Source organism: Oncorhynchus gorbuscha, linkage group LG04 (assembly GCF_021184085.1).
Source record: "Oncorhynchus gorbuscha isolate QuinsamMale2020 ecotype Even-year linkage group LG04, OgorEven_v1.0, whole genome shotgun sequence".
NCBI lineage: Eukaryota > Metazoa > Chordata > Actinopteri > Salmoniformes > Salmonidae > Oncorhynchus > Oncorhynchus gorbuscha.
In genome coordinates, this window is record NC_060176.1 from 54584838 (window position 1) to 54609629 (window position 24792).

Consider the following 24792-nt stretch of genomic DNA (forward strand, 5'->3'; position numbering starts at 1 on the left):
TTGGCAACAATGCAAAACGTTATGTTTGGCGTAAAAGCAACACAGCTCATCACCCTGAACACACCATCCCCACTGTCAAACATGGTGGTGGCAGCATCATGGTTTGGGCCTGCTTTTCTTCAGCAGGGACAGGGAAGATGGTTAAAATTGATTGGAAGATGGATGGAGCCAAATACAGGACCATTCTGGAAGAACCTGATGGAGTCTGCAAAAGACCTGAGACTGGGACGGAGATTTGTCTTCCAACAAGACAATGATCCAAAACATAAAGCAAAATCTACAATGGAATGGTTCAAAAATAAACATATCCAGGTGTTAGAATGGCCAAGTCAAAGTCCAGACCTGAATCCAATCGAGAATCTGTGGAAAGAACTGAAAACTGCTGTTCACAAATGTTCTCCATCCAACCTCACTGAGCTCGAGCTGTTTTGCAAGGAGGAATGGGAAAAAATTTCAGTCTCTCCATGTGCAAAACTGATAGAGACATACCCCAAGCGACTAACAGCTGTAATCGCAGGAAAAGGTGGCGCTACAAAGTATTAACTTAAGGGGGCTGAATAATTTTGCACGCCCAATTTTTCAGTTTTTGATTTGTTAAAAAAGTTTGAAATATCCAATAAATGTCGTTCCACTTCATGATTGTGTCCCACTTGTTGTTGATTCTTCACAAAAAAATACAGTTTTATTTCTTTGTTTGAAACCTGAAATGTGGCAAAAGGTCGCAAAGTTCAAGGGGGCAGAATACTTTCGCAAGGCACTGTATCTAAGAGAAATATCCCCATATTTTAGGCTCTAAACTATCTCCATATATACTTCCATAATTACTTTAAACTGGTACTGGGGACCTTCAGACGAGTCTTGTGAGGCTTGTGGGCGTCCTAGAGAATACAATTGTGTTTCAGAGTCTCGTTTTTCAATCCAAACTTTCAATAGTCCAAACTGTTTCGACGCTACATGCGATTTAGTGAAAAGACCAATTTTCGTAGATGTCTCAAGGTCTGACAAACACCGCTCTACAGTTGCTCTGCCACCTTTCACCGCAGATGCGGAAGGTCGATATCGGTGGATGCGGTTTATTGAGACGCAGGCCCATGCAAAAAATAACATATCTCCAGCTTAAACAGACAGATTTTGATGGGTATTTTTTATGTTAGTTAGATTTTCGCGGGGGCTAAGGGTTAAGGGAGACATGCTTACGCATAGCCCTAGAGTGACTGAAATACAGATGGAGATATGCCAGCGCTATATTCCCAACATCGACAGATTTCTTTATACTTTTCAGATATGCTACTACTGCTGTACATACAGTGCCTACCGAAACTATTTAGACCCCTTGAGTTTTTCCACATTTTGTTACGTTACAGACTTACTCTAAAATGGAATAAATTCAAATTAAAATCCTCGTTAATCTACACACAATAACCCATAATGACAAAGCGAAAACAGGTTTCAATTATTTTTTGCAATTGTATGCATAAAACATACAAAGAATTAAATGTATTATTTACATAAGTTTTCAGGCCCTTTGCAATGAGACTCGGAATTGAGCTCAAGTGCATCCTGTTTCCATTGATCATCCTTGAGATGTTTCTACAGCTTGGAGTCCACCTGTGGTTGTTTCAATTGATTTGACATGATTCGGAAAGGCACACAACTGTCAATATAAGGTCTCACAGTTGACAGTGCATGTTAGCGCAAAAACCAAGCCATGAGGTCGAAGGAATTGTCCGTAGAACTCCGAGACAGGATTGTTTCGAGGCACAGATCTGGGGAAGGGTACCAAAACATTTCTGCAGCATTGAAGGTCCCCAAGAACACAGTGGCATCCATCATTCTTAAATAGAAGAAGTTTAGAACTACAAAGACTCTTCCTGAAACTGGCCGCCTGGCCAAACTGAGCAATCGAGGGAGAAGGACCTTGTTGAGAGAGGTGACCAAGAACCCGATAGTCACTCTGGCAGAGCTCTAGCGTTCCTCTGTGGAGATGGGAGAACCTTCCAGAAGGACAACAATCTCTGCAGCACTCCGCCAATCAAGCCTTTATGGTAGAGTACGCCAGACGGAAGCCACTCTTCAGTAAAAGGCACATGAAAGCCCGCTTTTGTTTGCCAAAAGGTACCTAAAGACTCTGACCAAGAAGCATGGTGGTGGCAGCATTATGCTGTGGGGATGTTTTTCAGAGGCAATAGAATAAGGCTATAACCTAACAAAATGTGGAAAACGTCAAGGGGTCCAAAGAGCCTTCTCTTGTTAGATTAAAGGAAACTGTCAGAGTCAGTTGGAGTGCTGTTGAGCACGCATTGCCTTCACAGGCCTGCAGTAGCAAAGGCTAATGATAGCCATAGCACACCAAACCTTCACCAAGTGTCTTAACTATATATAATACGAACAGGTTATTTTATTGTGGCATTCAATTAAGTTTAGCATCTTTTGGTTTTTCCTTTTCATGGTTTGAATCCGAGTAGCATAGTGGGCCTACTGGTAATTCTATTATATTGTGGCAAACACATTACAAATGGAACTTAATTTGGCCAACAAATGTCTCAACAGAATAAAACCGTCTAAAAAGTTTTAACAGGCTAGGCCTATATTGCGGCTATAACCAACAACAGCGATTGCTTACTGTAGGCCTACCTAACAAATGACAGCAATAGGCTACTACTACTCATTTTACAACAAGCCTGCTTTTAACCTTAAACTAAATACAAAGCACAAAATTAAAAAGACAGAACATGATTTAGCCAACGAAAATGTCTCAAAAAATGAAAAACACTTTTTGCGTAGGCTGTTTAGAGAACTGGTTTAGATTATTAAATAGGCCTATAATAATAATGATTTACAATGATGATGATGATAGTAATGACTAAACATTTGACAATAAATAAAAGGTAGAAAATTGCATAAAACCTGAATTGCGAGTTGTGCACAGTCCATTTGGCCGCACCAATATTCTTCTCATCTTTGTCCACTACAATATTAAAACATCCCCGGGGACATTCCCTTTGTCGGTTTCTTTTCACTCTACTCTTTCTTTAACTTTTGGTTTTACATCAATGAAAAAGCACTTGGCAATCAACAGTAGCCAAGGCCCCTTTTAGTCTTCTTTCTACCCCCCCCCCCCCCCCCAAGCAGTAGGCACACATGAGGTGAGCATCCGGAACCAGTTTCAGCTGGGCATAAGCTATATGTTTTATTGAATTACAATTGACTGACACTGATAATAAGGCAGTTGTCATCACACAAACACTAAATTAACAGAGTACAGGGCCAATTGGGTCCAGTTGTTAAATCAATTTGATTTGCACATACCTGAGGCTCATGGTAATTATATCAGACCAAATACGAGACATAATTCTGAATTTATTACCCGGACCTGCTCTGGTCCTTGGTCGGATCTCGGAATTTCGTGTTTGTTTAAACCTTGAATATCTAATATGAACTGGATTAAAGCTTGCTTACCTTCCACCCATTCTACCTCCACCCTATCTCTATGCAGGATTGGTGTTCTATGATACCAAAGTGATAGTGATGAACCAGGTACTGAACGCCACAGTACAGCGGACTGCAGACCACGCTGCCCCCGAGATCACACTGGACCCCCTGGAGATTGTAGGAGGTGAGCTCATAGTGCTGTTTTACGTTCATTCACGTTATGCCCTCTACTTTGAGTGTTGATGGTGTGTGTGCTTCTCCAGGAGAGATCCCTTCGTCAGAGAACACCTACTTCTGCCAGGCGGCACGCCAGCTGGCCTGTGTGCCCTCGTCCCAGCTGTGTGTGAAGCTGGCCAGCGGTGGAGACCCCACCTATGCCTTCAACATCCGCTTCACTGGAGAGGAGGTCCACGGCACCAGTTAGTATTAACCTTCTTCCCCTAACTTTGTCCGCTTGGATCAGACTGCAGGTGAAACATTGTCTGATCCCTGACCTCTGTGTCTCCCCAGGCGGCTCTTTCCGTCATTTCCTGTGGCAAGTGTGTAAGGAACTCCAGAGCTCTGCCCTCTCCCTGCTGCTCCCCTGTCCCAGTGTAGCAGCCAACCGCAACAAGGTATTGTAGTGACACGCCAATCTGCCTTCTCCCTCAGTAAGCCCTGGTTGCAGCACCATTTTAACACCAGGGAGAAAATAATGTCCAAATAGTTTGTGTACATTTGTATTAATCCTGCTCCCCACAGTATATACTAGGAGTATGAACCATGTCTAGATTGCAAACCAGTTGAGCACTGCATGAGCAATGATCACATCTTTACTGATAGGCTAGAAGGGTCTAACTTGATTGTGGTGCTTTTGTGCCGATTTCTTCCAAAGGGGAAGTATATTCTGACGCCCTGTCCGATCAGCTATGCGGAGGAGCAGCTGCTGCACTTCTTTGGCCAGCTGTTAGGCATCGCCATCCGAGCAGACGTGCCCCTGCCCCTGGACCTGCTGGGCTCCTTCTGGAAGGGCCTGGTGGGTGAGCCCCTGGACCCAGAGCAGGACCTGCAGGAGGCCGATCTGCTCACATACAACTACGTCAAGAAGATTGAGAGTGTAAGAGACATTCGTCATATAGACAGTCATTTGGGCAGTGTCATTGATACGTGTAATGTAGTGACTCCTCTTTCTGGAAAAAGGGTGATTTTGAAAGCTCTGACCAGAAACAAATCAAATGTATTTATATAGCCCTTCGTACATCAGCTGATATCTCAAAGTGCTGTACAGAAACCCAGCCTAAAACCACAAACAGCAAGCAATGCAGGTGTTGAAGCACGTTGGCTAGGAAAGGCCAAAACCTAGGAAGAAACCTAGAGAGGAACCAGGCTATGAGGGGTGGCCAGTCCTCTTCTGGCTGTGCCAGGTGGAGATTATAACAGAACATGGCCAATATGTTCAAATGTTCATAAATGACCAGCATGGTCAAATAATAGGTCTGGGACAGGTAGCACATTCGGTGAACTGGTCAGGATTCCATAGCTGCAGGCAGAACAGTTGAAACTGGAGCAGCAGCACGGCCAGGTGGACTGGGGACAGCAAGGAGTCATCATGCCAGGTAGTCCTGAGGCATGGTCCTAGGGCTCAGGTCCTCCGAGAGAGCGGAAGAGAGAATTAGAGAGGGCATACTTAAATTCACACAGGACACCGGATAAGACAGGAGAAGTACTCCAGTTATAACACACTGACCCTAGCCCCCCGACACAAACTACTGCAGCATAAATACTGGAGGCTGAGACAGGAGGGGTCAGGAGACACTGTGGCCCCATCCGATGATACCCCCGGGCAGGGCCAAACAGGAAGGATATAACCCCACCCACTTTGCCAAAGCACAGCCCCCACACCACTAGAGGGATATCTTCAACCACCAACTTACCATTCTGAGACATGGCTGAGTATAGCCCACAAAGATGCCACGGAACAACCCAAGGGGGGGCGCCAACCCAGACAGGAAGATCACATCAGTGACTCTACCCACTCAAGTGACTTACCCCTCCTAGGGACGGCATGAAAGAGCACCAGTAAGCCAGTGACTCAGCCCCTGTAATAGGGTTAGAGTCAGAGAATCCCAGTGGAAAGAGGGGAACCGGCCAGGCAGAGACTGCAAGGGCGGTTCGTTGCGCCAGAGCCTTTCCGTTCACCTTCACACTCCTGGGCCAGACAACACTCCATCATATGAGCCACTGAAGAGATGAGTCTTCATCTAAACAACTAATCAGAACTGGTGAAGCAGGTTTTCCATGGTTCAGCAAGTAGCTAGCCTATTGACCAATCCCTTTCTACTGTAACTCTATACTGTCCCTACGGTCACTGCTTTCTACAGTTCACATCCAGACTGTAGTTTCTCCATTCCACTGTCCCCTCTTGTCCCCAAGGTCAGTGTTCCATTGACCTCTACACAACCCTTGCCCTCTGCCCCCAGGTGAGTGAGGAGGATGATCTGGAGGCCCTGTGTGCAGAGATCTCGTCCCAGCACCACTCAGGAGAAAGCCCCGACTCCCCCAGCCGGCCCTGCTGCACCTTCACCTACATCACCATGACCGGAGAGGAGGTGGAGCTGTGCCAAGGGGGACACAACCTCAGTGTCAGGTATAGGGACATTCTGCCTCTATGGCCAGGCGATTTGTTCAGTTCACATGGGTCTCTGTTGATGTACTATGATTCCCTTTACCCATCAGTTCTTCTCTAAAAATAATTTTGCTCATGTGGTCTACTTTCTGACTTTGACAGAATGTGTTCTCTGTTTAACCCCTCTATCCCTCTACACTGTGTGTGTGTGTGTGTGTGTGTGTGTGTGTGTAGCTGGGAGAATAAGGATGTGTATGCGCGAGCAGTGCGGGGCCTGCGTCTGCAGGAGCTTCAGAATGTGGAGTGTATGACAGCGGTGCGAGCGGGCCTGGGCTCCATCATCCCCCTGCAGCTCCTCACCATGCTCAGCCCCCTGGAGGTGGAGCTACGAACCTGTGGCCTGCCCTACATCAACCTGGAGTTCCTCAAGGTAGCTGACTCATACACCTTCCAACTCAAACCTGCTGTACAACACCCCCTTCTGAAACCCTAGGACGCTCCAATCAACACCCCACTGCCCTCATCCTTATCCACCAGTAAGAAGTAATAGTCACAGCCAGGGCTCTAAAGTGCGACCAATTTGGTTGCGTATGTGACAAAATATTTTGCTGTGCGACCTGTAGTTTTATATTGGGACGCCAGTGTGACTTACAGAAAGTCCCCCAAAAATTCAATGCGTAACAATATTTGGCCGCAACACTCTTCTCTAAACTGCTAAAAAAAGACAGACTGCCTCCCACGGCTGCTTGCTTCCAGTTCCTGGGCCACACACCTGAGCCCCGCCCCATGGCAGTCAAGCAGCCAGCACATTTACTCCTTACTGTTTGTTTTCTCAACATGTTGTCAATTCATGCAATCAATATATTTTTCCAAAACAAGAATGATGCTGCTTTCCAAGTTGCTTCTAAATATGAATCTACATGTTTTCTCTATCTCTGTTAGTTGGCATGTGCCTAAAATAATACTAATCACAAATGCTTATTGCTAACTAGCTTTTGGCTAACTAAATGCCATTTAGATAAATGTACTAGCTAGTGCAAAGCAAATGTTAGCTATAATACAGGTTGCTACCGGTGGTGGTGTAGATCAGTGTGTTTGTGCAAAGGCATGTTCTGAATCTGATAGATTATTCTAAAATGTTTGTCTAAATGCAAAATCTATTCAAATGTGTTTAGAGCCCCCTGGGAAACACTGACCAACACTTTGGTTCCTACCCTCCTATCTGGCTTTTTCATTTGTTGTCATGCCAAACAACACCAACCATAGAATTAGAATAAGCATTCTATTTCTATGATTTCAACAGTTCACCAAAGTGTTTTGATCTATATCGCAAATCAAATCGCAAGATTTGGTTAAAAAAATCAGTTCTATTTTTTTGCCCATATCGTGCAGCACTGGTAACTTTTATAAGTATATGCAAACTTTTGGTGGCACAGAAAGAAAGGAAAATTAATATTTTCCTCAGGAGATGTGCTTTAAAAGTAAGCAGGATTCATATAGGCCCAATGTCGGCTATATCTCAATATTTTTAATTTAAATTACTTTTCTGGTGCTCCTACATTTTGTGGTGCTCCTAACTTCTCTAAGTTAGGAGCACCAGTGCTACAATTATTTGTATTTTTTTTACCCTGGTCTCGGTATAGAGAAATGCGAAGAAATCACTATATTTTTGGACGGCAGTAATAGTGAATGTCTTTACCTAGGAGAGTCTCATCATTGGCCCTTTTGCCTGAACCCCTGTTCTCTCTCCCTTCGTAGGCCCACACCATGTACCAGGTGGGTCTGATGGAGACTGACCAGCACATTGAGTTCTTCTGGACGGCCCTGGAGATGTTCACCCAGGAGGAGCTCTGCAAGTTCATAAAGTTTGCCTGCAACCAGGAGCGCATCCCCTTTACCTGCCCCTGCAAGGACGGGGGCCCGGACACCGCCCACGTACCCCCCTACCCCATGAAGATCGCCCCTTCGGACGGGGCAGCAGGTAAGTGCTGGGAAAAGTCTGCGTGTGGTGTGTGTGTGTCATAGAGAGATACAAGTCGGTCACTCGTGTTACTATCTGATCTGTTGTCTTCAAACCTTGGAATTATTGAATAATTTGTTTGCTATTTTTTACCCTTCCTGGATTTATTATGTCTGGAAATTAGTAGGGGTTGTTCTATGGGGAGAAGATACAGAGCGGTTTTCTTAAAACAAATTACCTCACAACTCTGCTGTGTGCATTAGGCCTACTGTATAGGCTTCAAGTAAGGGAACTGTTTATCGGCTTGTAGTTTATCAGGCTCCAATGAAGATTTTTGCAACTGCTCAAAGGACTTTTTACCCCACATTTTGGACACGACTCCCAAAAACATTTTACACCAAGTCAGACTCCAATCACAGCAGTATGAACTGCACATTTAGATTAAAGCACATGTAGCTTCTGGGTTAGGGGCGGGTTTGTCCGGGGTAGGCTGTCATTGTCATTGTCATTGGAACTGCCGATCTGCAGCCAACAAGGCAGAGTTCATCTCAGCCTATGCCTCCCTCCAGTCCCTCGACTTCTTGGCACTGACAGAAACATGGATCACCACAGATAACACTGCTACTCCTACTGCTCTCTCTTCGTCCGCCCACGTGTTCTCGCACACCCCGAGAGCTTCTGGTCAGCGGGGTGGTGGCATCGGGATCCTTATCTCTCCCAAGTGGTCATTCTCTCTTTCTCCCCTTACCCATCTGTCTATCGCCTCCTTTGAATTTCATGCTGTCACAGTTACCAGCCCTTTCAAGCTTAACATCCTTATCATTTATCGCCCTCCAGGTCCCCTCGGAGAGTTCATCAATGAGCTTGATGCCTTGATAAGCTCCTTTCCTGAGGATGGCTCACCTCTCACAGTTCTGGGCGACTTTAACCTCCCCACGTCTACCTTTGACTCATTCCTCTCTGCCTCCTTCTTTCCACTCCTCTCCTCTTTGACCTCACCCTCTCACCTTCCCCCCTACTCACAAGGCAGGCAATACGCTCGACCTCATCTTTACTAGATGCTGTTTTTCCACTAACCTCATTGCAACTCCCCTCCAAGTCTCCGACCACTACCTTGTATCCTTTTCCCTCTCGCTCTCATCCAACACTTCCCACACTGCCCCTACTGGATGGTATCGCGCCGTCCCAACCTTCGCTCTCTCTCCCCCCGCTACTCTCTCCTCTTCCATCCTATCATCTCTTCCCTCTGCTCAAACCTTCTCCAACCTATCTCCTGATTCTGCCTCCTCAACCCTCCTCTCTTCCCTTTCTGCATCCTTTGACTCTCTATGTCCCCTATCTTCCAGGCCGGCTCGGTCCTCCCCTCCCGCTCCGTGGCTTGACGACTCATTGCGAGCTCACAGAACAGGGCTCCGGGCAGCCGAGCGGAAATGGAGGAAAACTCGCCTCCCTGCGGACCTGGCATCCTTTCACTCCCTCCTCTCTACATTTTCCTCCTCTGTCTCTGCTGCTAAAGCCACTTTCTACCACTCTAAATTCCAAGCATCTGCCTCTAACCCTAGGAAGCTCTTTGCCACCTTCTCCTCCCTCCTGAATCCTCCTCCCCCCCCCCCCTCCTCTCTGCAGATGACTTTGTCAACCATTTTGAAAAGAAGGTCGACGACATCCGATCCTCGTTTGCTAAGTCAAACGACACCGCTGGTTCTGCTCACAGTGCCCTACCCTGTGCTCTGACCTCTTTCTCCCCTCTCTCTCCAGATGAAATCTCGCGTCTTGTGACGGCCGGCCGCCCAACAACCTGCCCGCTTGACCCTATCCCCTCCTCTCTTCTCCAGACCATTTCCGGAGACCTTCTCCCTTACCTCACCTCGCTCATCAACTTATCCCTGACCGCTGGCTACGTCCCTTCCGTCTTCAAGAGAGCGAGAGTTGCACCCCTTCTGAAAAAACCTACACTCGATCCCTCCGATGTCAACAACTACAGACCAGTATCCCTTCTTTCTTTTCTCTCCAAAACTCTTGAACGTGCCGTCCTTGGTCAGCTCTCCCGCTATCTCTCTCAGAATGACCTTCTTGATCCAAATCAGTCAGGTTTCAAGACTAGTCATTCAACTGAGACTGCTCTTCTCTGTATCACGGAGGCGCTCCGCACCGCTAAAGCTAACTCTCTCTCCTCTGCTCTCATCCTTCTAGACCTATCGGCTGCCTTCGATACTGTGAACCATCAGATACTCCTCTCCACCCTCTCCGAGTTGGGCATCTCCGGCGTGGCCCACGCTTGGATTGCGTCCTACCTGACAGGTCGCTCCTACCAGGTGGCGTGGCGCGAATCTGTCTCCTCACCATGCGCTCTCACCACTGGTGTCCCCAGGGCTCTGTTCTAGGCCCTCTCCTATTCTCGCTATACACCAAGTCACTTGGCTCTGTCATAACCTCACATGGTCTCTCCTATCATTGCTATGCAGACGACACACAATTAATCTTCTCCTTTCCCCTTCTGATGACCAGGTGGCGAATCGCATCTCTGCATGTCTGGCAGGCATATCAGTGTGGATGACGGATCACCACCTCAAGCTGAACTTCGGCAAGACGGAGCTGCTCTTCCTCCCGGGAAGGACTGCCCGTTCCATGATCTCGCCATCACGGTTGACAACTCCATTGTGTCCTCCTCCCAGAGCGCTAAGAACCTTGGCGTGATCCTGGACAACACCCTGTCGTTCTCAACTAACATCAAGGCGGTGGCCCGTTCCTGTAGGTTCATGCTCTACAACATCCGCAGAGTACGACCCTGCCTCACACAGGAAGCGGCACAGGTCCTAATCCAGGCACTTGTCATCTCCCGTCTGGATTACTGCAACTCGCTGTTGGCTGGGCTCCCTGCCTGTGCCATTAAACCCCTACAACTCATCCAGAACGCCGCAGCCCGTCTGGTGTTCAACCTTCCCAAGTTCTCTCACGTCACCCCGCTCCTCCGCTCTCTCCACTGGCTTCCAGTTGAAGCTCGCATCCGCTACAAGACCATGGTGCTTGCCTACGGAGCTGTGAGGGGAACGGCACCTCAGTACCTCCAGGCTCTGATCAGGCCCTACACCCAAATAAGGGCACTGCGTTCATCCACCTCTGGCCTGCTCGCCTCCCTACCACTGAGGAAGTACAGTTCCCGCTCAGCCCAGTCAAAACTGTTCGCTGCTCTGGCTCCCCAATGGTGGAACAAACTCCCTCACGACGCCAGGACAGCGGAGTCAATCACCATCTTCCGGAGACACCTGAAACCCCACCTCTTTAAGGAATACCTAGGATAGGATAAAGTAATCCTTCTCACCCCCCCCCCTTAAAATATGTAGATGCACTATTGTAAAGTGGCTGTTCCACTGGATGTCATAAGGTGAATGCACCAATTTGTAAGTCGCTCTGGATAAGAGCGTCTGCTAAATGACTTAAATGTAAATGTAAATGTAAATAATTTGTTCTTAACTGACTTGCTTAGTTAAGTAAAGGTTGAATAAAAAACGAATGATTAGAGGTATGGGCCATTATTGACATGGAGAACATGGGATTGATTGAAAATAACTTTCTAGACTACATAATACTCTCTGCAGATTAATTTGATGGTAGAAGTGTACTTGAGATGTTACATTTGTTAAAGGTTATATTATTATTAATTAATAATATATATATGTGACATTTCCACCTGCAAAATCCATGAAGAAATACAATTTAGGCCTAAAATATTACATGTTGCTCCTTTTAATGTTTAAGCTGCTTTTTCTTCCTACAGTATTTTTACCTATTTGTGTGGTTTCCAGGTTCGCCAGACTCTCGCTACATCCGGGTGGAGACCTGTATGTTTATGGTGAAGCTGCCCCAGTACAGCTCCCTGGATGTGATGCTGGAGAAGCTGCGCTACTCCATCCACTACCGTGAGGACCCTCTCAGCGGCTAAAGGGACCTGATGGATGGAGTACACCACCTCCATATAATAATAATGCAGCTTCAACATCAACCCTACTATTTCTTACCCATACAGCCCAACCCTTTCATCACCCCATCCCCCACCCACCTTTACCCCCGCCCTCTCCTGGACCTTCAGCTGGGACTACCCACAGAACAGAAGGCCAGCCTGCTTTACCAAGAACACACTGAAGCTTTTCCTTTCTCGGCTTGTTTTATGTTTGGCTTTGTACCAGCGCTTCATTTCAATAACATTGTAATCAGGTTGAGCCTTTCAGGAGTGTGTTTTGACTCATGTTTTCAGACCTGATGTAGGGGAGTTCAGCCCCACTTGCCTTGACACTGATGTTGGTGTCTCTTCTGGTTGCACTGAGTTTTGGAGTGACATTGAGGTAACTCTTTGATTACTACACCGAGTGGGAGGGAGCTGTGACAGGGCACATACCATTATTCTTTATTAGGGAAGTTAATCTCTTCCACCTTATTTCCCCTCACTTTTCTTTATTCTTCCTATCCTCCCTCTCTTTCAGAGGTCCTTACAGTTCCCCTCCCACTCACTACCAGAGGGGACTATCTTTCTAAGGCATGCCTTTACCACAAGCAGCACTTCCTCAAAAAGGTGAGAGGGAGGCTCTGTGTGAAAAGGGAACCCTAAATATTCCTCTGGAAGCAAGAGTTGAGTATTGTTTGATGTTAGAGTTCATTTTAGATATTAAGTGGACTACTATGATGCTGCCTATTTATTACCAGTTCAGCTCTCTGCATTCAAAACCTTGACAAGCGCTGTATAGGACATTATATAGTTACTGCCTGTAAAGTTGGACTGCTAAAGGACAAAACTAGCTATCTGCCTATATTATACAGTGAATATATTTTATTCAAATCTATTAAGAGGGTATATAAGTCATGTAAAAAATCATTTTAATCTATTAAGTTGCAGTTTTGAGTTTAAGGTATCCTAGTAGCTGTGGCAGAAGGGTAAGGTCACGTACACTGAAGCTGGAATACCAGACTAAAGCTGGTTGCCGGATCTGGCCTTCTGTGTTTCCAGATCTCCTATACTTGCATTTCAGGTTGTGAAACCTGTGTTTCTTTGTGAAATGAGAGAGAGATGTTCTCCTGAGCTGCTTGTGTGCTACTCCTACTGAATGTGGGCTGACTCCCCTTGCCCAACACACAATACACACACCAGGGGGTCGAATTCACTTTCATTTTGCCTTTTTATAGATTTCCTGTGATGAATGAGCAGGATTTCTGTTTGGTTTTTTGTTTTATTTTACCCATAACCAAAATGTTTAGCTGTGTAAAGAAAACATTTAAATATACTTCTACGTTATATTTGATGGCAGTTTTTTAAATTGTTGCATCACTTCACCAATTATTATTTATTTTTTTCTGCACTATTCTTCCAGGGAAAAAGTATTATTTAAAAATGAGCTAACTAGGATATTCTTTATTGGATATCCAGTTTGTTGGTTTTAAATTTTTTACAAATTTTGAAATTACCAGTAATATATCACCTTAATGTCTTGCAGGGCCGGATTACCGAATGGGCACACAGGGCAACCCCCCCTCCAAAAAATAGCATATGATAGCAAAATGTGTAGAATTGCAGGAAATTAGCTTTAAAATGGGAAAATCTTATCTTAGCCCCTTGGCAAAACGTGTAGAATTGCAGGAAATTCGCTTTAACACTGCAAAAAAAAATCTTAGCCTCAATGTGTAGAATATCATTATAAAACTGCACATTTTTCTCTGCACCATGGCTTACTGTGTGGAAATGCATTATGTTTTTGGGGACGTCGGTTCCCCCGGGGCCCCAAATGCAGTCGTCCGGCCCTGATGTCTTGTAACTCAGATGGATTCTATCACTCATTCTCTTCTACTCCATGGTGAAACATGTTTTCTTGTGTGAGTAAAACAGCCGTTTGACTTGGACAGGACCTGAAGAACACAACGACAGTTACCGCAAAATATTTGAGATGGATGTTTGGATTGCTTGCCAATTTAGTTTTGGTTTTGTTCTTTTAAAGGGTAAATCGCTGCTAACAAGGACGCTCCTTCTATTCCGACCTCTTTTGGAGGAGTAGAACAGACCATTACAAAGGACATTCATACGAAGAGGTGTTGAGATAAGAAAATGTGTTCTGTACATTTACTTGATATTTATTACAATTATTTATGGTTGCATTAAATTAACTTTTACTGTCTTACCTCTGCACATCAAACATAACACAGATCTTTAAAATGGACTATACATGGGTAAAGGATAAGATGGAGTTTGAGATTTCTGTGTCACAATAAAACATGTCTTGATGTAAGCATGTTTTGTTGACTTATTGCTCTTGTCAGGACACACACGAAAATTTAAACAAACATAAGACAGGCGCTGGATGACAACCCACATGGAAAGAGAACATCCTGGCAAGAGGCAAAAGCCCTCTCGCTGAAAAAGTTGAAGTGGAGAACCATGGTGGATGCCCCGACGCTCCCAAGGAGGTCAAAAGGTTTGTCAGTATTTGATATATTATAATTTCTTCTATTTGAGTGTTTTTTTCCCCCCAGCCACATTCACTGGCATTTAATCAGTGTAAATCCACTTAATCTGACATTCTTTGCTCAAATGTGTGTTTGCCAAAGAATAGCCTGTCAGATAAATTGTGATGCTTTTCACACGTCAACAAAACCTCAAGCGTTTGTCGAAAGGGTTTTGAAAGATCAAGGATCTGGTTATCTTATGTCCCCACAGACCATTGTGTGAAAGACTGGGTGCTGACCATGACAGATGAAGCTGGCTACTCTGCTTCCTTATTGCCATCCTTCTGATGTGTGTTTTATCTAAGGGCCCTAGCTAGTCCCAACTCCAACACATGTTACATCACCCAAGCCTGCGAAATAAACCAGACACCTTTTCAGAACAGCAAGTGCCAGGCCAGTTCCAGCTACATCTGTGCCTGTGACAACTGTCACCCCCACTCCACCCTTTGGTACGCTACATATTGTGCTCTGTTGCATGCTATATAAAGCCCAGACTGCGTGTATCTTGGGCTGCATGTTAGGAATTCTGAGAATGTTTCGTGCCGGGACTCTTAAGGTAGTTTGGGTCATTTGAAAGGGGGAAGGAAACCTGTCATCAGAGGGCCTCTTTCACAGTTGGCTGATCACCTCAAGACCCAAGGCCTGCTGCCTCCTTTTAACGACCTGTCAGCCAATGAGGAAAGATAACTGGGTCACAGCCCTCTGACCGGCCAATTGGATGAGGGAGGGGGAAAAAGTTTGACTTCCAGCGTATTCCGTCATCTCTGGCAGGGACATATAGGATTAGAGGAGCAACAAGGTCCATACTGACCTGGCCAAAGCACATTCTCACTAAGTGTAACCATCCAGACCCAACTGAACATTTGACATAATTTGTGCATGATACTTCTAACTAACTCACTGTATCACAATTCCAGTGGGTCAGAAGTTTACATACACTAAGTTGACTGCCTTTAAACAGCTTGGAAAATTCCAGAAAATTATGTCATGGCTTTAGAAGCTTCTGATAGGCTAATTGACATCATTTGAGTCAATTGGAGGTGTGCCTGTGGATGTATTTCAAGGCCTACCTTCAAACTCAGTGCCTCTTTGCTTGACATCATGGGCAAATCAAAAGACATCAGCCAAGACCTCAGAAAAAATAATTATAGACCTCCACAAGTCTGGTTCATCCTTGGGAGCAATTTCCAAATGCCTGAAGGTACCACATCTGTACAACAATAGTACGCAAGTATAGCACCATGGGACCACACAGCCGTCTTACCGCTCAGGAGGGAGATTCATTCTGTCTCCTAGAGATGAATGTACTTTAGTGCGAAAAGTGCAAACCAATCCCAGAACAACAGCAAAGGACCTTGTGAAGATGCTGGAGAAAACGGGTACGGTTCCTATGTCGACGTAACCTGAAAGGCCGCTCAGCATGGAAGAAGCCACTGCTCCAAAACCGCCATATAAAAGACAGACTAGGGTTTCCAACTGTGCATGGGGACAAAGATCATACTTTTTGTACAAATGTCCTCTAGTCTGATGAAACAAAAATAAAACTGTTTAGCCAAAATTACCATTGTTATGTTTTAATGAAAAGGGGGGAAGCTTGCAAGCGGAAGAACACCATCCCAACCGTGGAGCACAGGGATGGCAGCATCATGTTGTGGGGGTACTTTGCTGCAGGAGGGACTGGTGCACTTCACGAAATAGATGGCTTCATGAGGTAGGAAAATGATGTGGATATATTGAAGCAACATCTCAAGACATCAGTCAGGAAGTTAAAGCTTGGTTGCAAATGGGTCTTCCAAATGGACAATGACCCCAAGCATACTTCCAAAGTTGTGGCAAAATGGCTTAAGGACAACAAAGTCAAGGTATTGGAGTGGCCATCACAAAGCCCTGACCTCGATCCTATAGAAAATGTGTGGGCACAACTGAAAAAGTGTGTGCGAGCAAGGAGGCCTACAAACCTGACTCCGTTACACCAGCTTTGTCAGGAGGAATGGTCCAAAATTCACCCAACTTATTGTGGGAAGCTACCTGAAACGTTTGACCCAAGTTAAACAATTTAAAGGCAATGCTACCAAATACTAATTGAGTGTATGTAAACCTCTGAACCCCCTGGGAATGTGATGGAAGAAATAAAAGCTGAAATAAATAATTCTCTCTACTATTATTCTGACATTTCACATTCTTAAAATAAAGTGGTGATCCTAATTGACCTAAGAAAGGGATTTTTTATTTTTATTTTTTTATTTTACCTTTATTTTACCAGGCAAGTCAGTTAAGAACATATTCTTATTTTCAATGACAGCCTGGGAACAGTGGGTTAACTGCCTGTTCAGGGGCAGAACGACAGATTTGTACCTTGTCAGCTCGGGGGTTTGAACTCGCAACCTTCCGGTTACTAGCCCAACGCTCTAACCACTAGGCTACGCTGCCGCCCCACTAGGATTTACTAGGATTAAATACCAGGAATTGTGAAAACTGAGTTTAAATGTATTTGGCTAAGGTGTATGTAAACTTCTGACTTCAACTGTATATTCAATGGGCACACTACACTATTTCGATACATTTGTCTTATCAAGGGCATCAGGAAAACTCTCCATTCAAGCTGGTGGACTTCAGGAAACAGCAGAGGGAACACCCCCCTATCCACATCGATGGAACAGTAGTGGAGAGGGTAGCAAGTTTTAAGTTCCTCGGCATACACATCACAGACAAACTGAATTGGTCCACCCACACAGACAGCATCGTGAAGAAGGCGCAGCAGCGCCTCTTCAACCTCAGGAGGCTGAAGAAATTTGGCTTGTCACCAAAAGCACTCACAAACTTCTACAGATGCACAATCGAGAGCATCCTGTCGGGCTGTATCACCGCCTGGTACGGCAACTGCTCCGCCCACAACCGTAAGGCTCTCCAGAGGGTAGTGAGGTCTGCACAACGCATCACCGGGGGCAAACTACCTGCCCTCCAGGACACCTACACCACCCGATGTTACAGGAAGGCCATAAAGATAATCAAGGACATCAACCACCCGAGCCACTGCCTGTTCACCCCGCTATCATCCAGAAGGCGAGGTCAGTACAGGTGCATCAAAGCTGGGACTCAGAGGCCTGAAAAACAGCTTCTATCTCAAGGCCATCAGACTGTTAAACAGCCACCACTAACATTGAGTGGCTGCTGCCAACACACTGACACTGACTCAACTCCAGCCACTTTAATAATGGGAATTGATGGGAGATGATGTAAATATATCACTAGCCACTTTAAACAATGCTACCTTGTATAATGTTACTTACCCTACATGATTCATCTCATATGCATACGTATATACTGTTCTCTATATCATCGACTGCATCCTTATGTAATACATGTATCACTAGCCACTTTAACTATGCCACTTTGTTTACATACTCATCTCATATGTATATACTGTACTCGATACCATCTACTGTATCTTGACTATGCTGCTCTGTACCATCACTCATTCATATATCCTTATGTACATATTCTTTATCCCCTTACACTGTGTATAAGACAGTAGTTTTGGAATTGTTAGTTAGATTACTTGTTGGTTATTACTGCATTGTCGGAACTAGAAGCACAAGCATTTCGCTACACTCGCATTAACATCTGCTAACCATGTGTATGTGACAAATACAATTTGATTTGATTTGATTTGGTCGTTTATAAGGGTTTTATGACCCTGTAAATGTAGGGATCTGTCACGCCCTGACCTGAGATATCTCCGTTTTCTTTATATTTTGGTTAGGTCAGGGTGTGACTAGGGTGGGTACGCTAGTTTTTGGATGTCTAGGGTTTTTGTATATCTAGGGTTTTGTAGGTCTAGGGGGTTTTGTAATTCTATGTTGGCCTGATATGGTTCCCAATCAGAGACAGCTGTTTATCGTTGCCTCTGATTGGGGATCATATTTAGGTAGCCATTTTCCCTTTGGTGTTTGTTGGGATCTTGTCTATGTGTCGTTGCCTGTCAGCACTTTTTTGTATAGCTTCACGTTTCATTAGTTTGTTCAGTGTTCATTCTTTAGATAAATAAGAATGTACGCATACCACACTGCGCCTTGGTCCGATCTTTATAACGAACATGACAGGATCTTAGAGGACACCTGAACCAAGATATATTGATTCTAACTTTAAGCTAGACTTGTCAAAATAGTTTTGCAGCGTAACATGCCTTCTTACTAGACACTTTTGTTATGTCATACCAGAACTGGTTGTGACCAGATATCACCAAATTTCTCTTTAGAAGACAATGTAATTACACTGTAATTTAATTTCACCTGCCATGGTTATTAGCAAAGTCAATCAGGCATGGTATGGTGTTATTTTGGTATATCAATGATAAACGGTTTAAAAAGCCACATGTCTTCACAGTGGTGGTCATGGATAGGTCTGTGATATGTCATACCTTCAAATGCTGAGTGCTTCAATATATAATTTTTAGGATTGATCCCCTGGCCTGCAGTGAACCATATGACGGTCCAATTAAATGCATCTAATTATAACAGATTATAAGAAAAGTTGTTCTAGACAGGATATTCAGGAAAAAATACATATAATTTATTTTTAAATATCACTCATACAGTACAATAGAGGGAGAAGAAAATACAACCAAAGGTATATTTTGCATGAACATAAAACATTCTAAATACAAACAACAATACAACTCTACTTGATTAACTTAGTTAAGTTAATCATCTAGGTCAAGGGTATTCAACTCTTAACCTACGAGGTCTGGACTACTGCTGGCTTTCAGTTATACTGGATAATTCATTGCACCCACCCGGTGTCCCAGGTCTAAATCAATCCCTGATTAGAGGGGAATAATCATTTTATAAAAGCAGTTGAACTGGCTTCGAGGTTCAGATTTGAGTTGGAGGGATCGAGGCACAGGAGGCTGCTGAGGGGTGCACGGTTCATAATAATGGATGGAATGGAGTCAATGGAATGTTATCAAGCACATAGAAACCATGTGTTCTATGTGTTTGATACCATTCCATTGATTCCGTTTCAGCCATTACTATGAAACCGTCCTCCCCAATCAAGGTGCCACCAGCTGCCTGTGGATCTAGGTTATTCAATTCAAAGACTACTACTGCCAGAGTAGTAGATTATCTGTATGCCTATCAATACGTATCTACCGTAGCATTAGGCTATTGATGAATCCATAGTCAGTTAATCCTTCAGTCAGTCAGCCCCTTTCAGGAGTTCAAGAGTAGCCCTATACTGCACACAATCTGGAATGATTTGGCCCCATGGAGTTCATGACTCCTGTTCGGATGCCCTTATTGGTAGTGCCCAATGGAGTAGGGGAGCTTTAATTGGAAGGATCGGGGGAATGGAGTGATGGAGAAAGGATAAGCAGGACGCAAAGCAGTCTGTCTGTCTAGCTAAATGACATGCCCAGCTGCTTCTTCAGTTTCTGGAGCTGTCACACCACGATCACCACAGGTCCCAGGTCCCGCACCAGCTTGCCCTCCTGCAGTCTGGGGATGATGTCACAGTACACAGCTGCCAGGGCAGCACCACACGCAGGCTCCACCAGGACCTTCTCATCGTCTGGAGGAGGAGGGAGAAAGAGGAATTTTGTGTCAGAGAGGCTTGTGGGCATGTCTAGGTATAGTAATCATATGACCCTCTACACAGCTGTAGCCTACGTTATGTTATACTCACCAACAAAGCGCTCGACAGCTTTGACAGCCTCCTGGTCGGTGACCAGCTCGGAGTAAACTGTGTGTTCACTAGCAAGTTTCAGGGTCTGTGCAGATACTCTTGTCAGGCCCAACGTGGTGGCAATGCTGTGGAGATGAAAATGATAGAATTGTTATTGTGCACAGGGATCGCCTTTTTGTGCTAAAATATGACTGTTTGGCTGTAATGTTTCAGTGACTCTGGTTTCTCAGTGTGAGGGTGACTCTTACCTTGTGATCTCAGGCAGAGTGATCAACTTCCCAGCCTTCATAGCAGCATTGATACTGTGTGCCCCCACAGTCTCCATGGCTATGACTGGAACATCGTTCCAGCCGGCACGGCGCAGTCCTTCAACAACTCCGTTCATGAGGCCTCCACCGCCAACAGACAACACCATCGCACCAGGCTTCTTCTGCAGCTCGGACTCCAGCTCCTTCACCAGAGACATATGGACCTCCCTACACACACATTGAAAAGACATTGAGTGTTCATTCACAAAGCACGTCATGATGCATTGCAAAACAGTCCTTAGAATCTGCTTTGTATACAGCGTTCTATGTTGGTTGGAATGGAACACTATCTTTCAAAATGATCTACGTTGTAAATTGTTCATGAAAAGACATAGGCTGCAGGTTCCACTATAATGCTGCTGATAACAATGAAGTGTATTCAGCTGAGGTGTATAATTAGTGTTTGGCTATGAAATAAACCAGAAATATCTGTCTGCCATAAAGGGTTCAGTAACCTTGTCGGATTAAATGATCTGAAATCCCTCCTCTTGTTAGCACCAGCACACAATTGCATGATAAGATATCCTGCTCCATTCTGCCAATCATCCTATCATAGCATAGAGAATGATGTACACGTTTTACTCAGTAAAGCATGCTAACACTCAGGATACAATGCATCATAAATGTACATAACAAAATATACCTTGATGCAAAGTTTAATTTTGATTGGAATAGAGTGGAATGTTTCTTAACCCTTATTAGCTTTCCTCATAATTTCATGGAAAACACTCTTACTATGACTAAGATTACACACACAGAGGACAGAGCAACACTGATGTTGTGGAAGTGTATTGAATATGGCATCTGTCACTCACCAGATGAGAGGATCATCAAAGGGAGAGATGAAGATCCATCCAGGGTTGTTGGCCACAAGCTGTTGTCCATATTCAATGCTCTCATTCAGCGTCTTGCCATGAATCACCACATTGGCGCCCTCGTCCCTCAGCCTCTCCACTATTGGTTTTGGTGTGACACTGGGCACGACGATGGTGGCAGGTACACCAAGCTTACGGGCAGAGTAGGCTGCAGCCATACCAGCATTTCCTCCTGTGATGGAGCAATGACACCGGCCACTTTAGGAAAATGGATACTATACAGATAGTGCTTGTCTGAAAGAGCCCATAAGCTTATGGAATTCTGAGATAACGTTACGCTTCTTGTATTGTGACAAAACATTTAATGGTGATTTCAAGGCAAGGCTGTGATCAGTTGCTCACCTGAACAGCAGACGAATCTCTCACAGCCTCGCTAGGCCCACTGAAAGACAACAATGAGCACATGACATGACTCACAGTTCTGTTCCCCTTTACGAGAAGAAGAAGAACCCCACATTACAAATACTACCTCCCCCCGCATTGCCATGATAACCCGGTGTTCAGACTTGGACTGACCTCAAACTGGTCTGGACTGGTCCTACTGGGAACATGCTATATATATATACACAATCCCCCTCACCATCCACATCCCCAACCCACAACTGATTTGCTGCGTACTAGCACAACCTATTATGTAACACCATCCCCCAGTCTTATCACAAGCCTACCCTCCCTCCACCCACATCCTTTCCCTCTCCCAACTCATGAGCCGAAGCTGTAGATATGGGTGATTCACTCACTGTCTTGCAAATGTGTCCAATGCCCATGATTTTGAAGGATCCAGTGGGCTGGGATGAGTCAAGCTTCAGATAGACAGAGGTGCCTGCCACTTTGGTTAGGGCAAGGCTCTCCCTCAGTGGGGTGGCCACGTGAAGAGCTCTCTCCTGTGGGTTCTTCATTTCTCTAGCTGAGGACAGACAAGTTGAGGAATTCATCTCTGTTCCAAGTGTGAACAATGAATACGTACACACAATTCATTCAATACATTCAATAATTGTATACTTTACTAAAAACAATGGATTAACCCCCCCCCACCAAAAAAAAAATATATATATATATATAGAACTATGGAGGAAGAGCTTAACATCAATAAACTAAGTTTGTGCACTTAGTGTTTATGTTTATTCACAATGATCAGCAGTGGATACAAGCATCAGAGGAAGAGCTCCATATCAATGAACATCACCCTCATTAAAGGTTGAGTTCAATATCACTATATTAGCACTACAGAAAGAAGATGAACATAAACCTATATACAAGCAAGCAAGGAAGTAGACTGACAATCTATCTAAGACATAATAGAAACTCAGGGATGAATACTGAAAAACAACTGGTGGTAAATGTGTCTTATAACAACCAGACAGGTGATTATAATAGCATAATTAATTACATGACTATTTCCTACTAAAATTCATTCTGTGTTATAATTTTCTTTCAATGCACTTACAATGTATAAAATCACTGACCCTATAAACAGAAAATATGAATCATTCAAACAAGCACATCTGTTTCAGGCTTTACGACCAAGAAAATCAAAGCAAGAATCATTTTCAAAACGTTTTACTTTACCTTAATAGAGTTTTCCCTGATGAGAACTAGTAGGTGGATTTATACCTACAGTAGAGGGCTAGGCAGCAGCGACCTCCCTCTGCAACCAATCACCATTGGGCACTCCTCCGCTGTCACAACACCCCAAATTCCTTTAGACTAGACAGGTGGGAATGTAAGACCTTATGACACCGAATAAGGAATTTTACCCCCTTTTCCTCTAATAAGTAGGCCTAAGTATAAGACAAAATAATATATTGTATATTTCTGGCAAATGTTTTGATTTAAGATACCAAGGTGATGTGGTCAATTTCATTAACTAAAATTGATCACCTTGACCTCAAAATGACAGCAAAATAGGGTTTTATTATAATGAAACAGACATATCTTTGGACATTAATTTATTTTGTAACTGTCCTGCATATTAAGATACATTAAATGTAGAGTTGCTGGGCCTATAGGAACTGTATCATAACTCTTAAATGGACACCTGAACTTACATCATGCCAGGCCTACAGTATGTAATAGATCAAACAGATACAACATTGCTAATGCTGAAATTATGATGCTCAGAATTTGTATAATGGAAACAACGTTATCCTCGACTTATTTCCACTCCCTATATTAGGAAAGCTTTTATTCACAAATGCACAAATGCACGGTTGTGTCTCTTGCTTTTATGTCCCTTGCTTTAGTTTTATTGACATTTTACGCACGTTATTGACTACTCCACTAATAATTTAATCATGGGATCAAAATTTTGGGCAGTCAATCTATAGATAAATGTTGCAAGCAGACAATTTTTACACTGTGTCCTTTGCTCTGGCTTGTTGCAGGGGTCCACACCATCCGCATTGCCAAAAGAGTCACAACTATTTTGACTCTGCACCGCACTACCAAAAGCGGCGGGTTCGACTGTGACATATCCACGAGTGGAATCTGCTCAGCAGCAGCAAATGTCATGTTGACAACTCAAACCTGCCTGATCCGACGCTAAACCGGACCAGGCAGGTTTAAATTGTCGTCAACATGACATTTGCTCCCGCAAGGATATGCATTATAACAAGTATATTCACAGACATTTTTGATGACAATACATGAATAAATGATCCGTATGAACCGTAATATCGCTGTCTGGATGGACAACTCACAGTAAAATAGCCCATTGCAACATATGAAAGTTAAATAGACTATATATCATGCTCTTAAGAAATGCATTGCTGGACACTATTGAACTACTTTCAAACACATAGCACCAACATATTTTAGACCAAGCATTATCTTTAAAGTTATGCATGGACATCTAAATACAAACATTGAAATATAGTTTTTATATCAAATAACATCTGAAAAGTGTCCAAATGGTGAAATTACAGCCCTTCTACGCTAGGCTATTCAACGATTACGCACATTATTGTAGTCTTCTACAAAGCCTTTACTGTCTCAGCATAAAATGTACGAGTCTCTGTCGATGAACGAGAAGAAGAAAAAAACATGTTGGAAACGCGATCAATGTCTAAAATCCCAACTCGTTATGTGCAGTTCGAACTAATAATATAGGTAAACGTTACACACTTCACGTGCTTCTGGAGAGGTTCATGGTCAGAGGACAAAATATAAACCACCACTGCCAATGATGGGCATTCTGTCAAATACTGTCCCCATGGTGAGGACATTAATAAAACAATAGGACTGTGTAAAAGTTGCGGACTGATTGTATATTATAGGCTACACCTGTAATGACACCAATAGACCTAAAACAAAACGCGATCTACAATGTATATCTCTTTGTGATCTCTCTATGATTGTGTAGTGCGCGCAATACCCAACCGTGTCACGCATCATATAGGCTATAAGTTTCAATATAGGAAAGTCTAGAAGCATACAGAT

General features: G+C 44.1%; 1 protein-coding gene and 1 pseudogene across 1 annotated transcript in view; one reads left to right on the top strand and one right to left on the bottom strand.

Annotated features, from left to right (window-relative positions):
- The window catches only part of LOC124034307 (probable E3 ubiquitin-protein ligase HECTD4), a 69617-nt gene extending 55348 nt beyond the window's left edge, over nt 1-14269 (top strand). The window contains 8 exon segments of the mRNA XM_046347316.1: nt 3497-3616; nt 3696-3851; nt 3943-4046; nt 4307-4528; nt 5892-6058; nt 6272-6467; nt 7796-8018; nt 11804-14269. Coding sequence (XP_046203272.1) covers nt 3497-3616; nt 3696-3851; nt 3943-4046; nt 4307-4528; nt 5892-6058; nt 6272-6467; nt 7796-8018; nt 11804-11940 — 1325 coding nt within the window. The 3' untranslated portion in view covers nt 11941-14269.
- A 5615-nt stretch (nt 14270-19884) lies between these two features.
- On the bottom strand, nt 19885-24411 carry LOC124033008 (annotated as a pseudogene).
- Between the last annotated feature and the right edge of the window lie 381 nt (nt 24412-24792).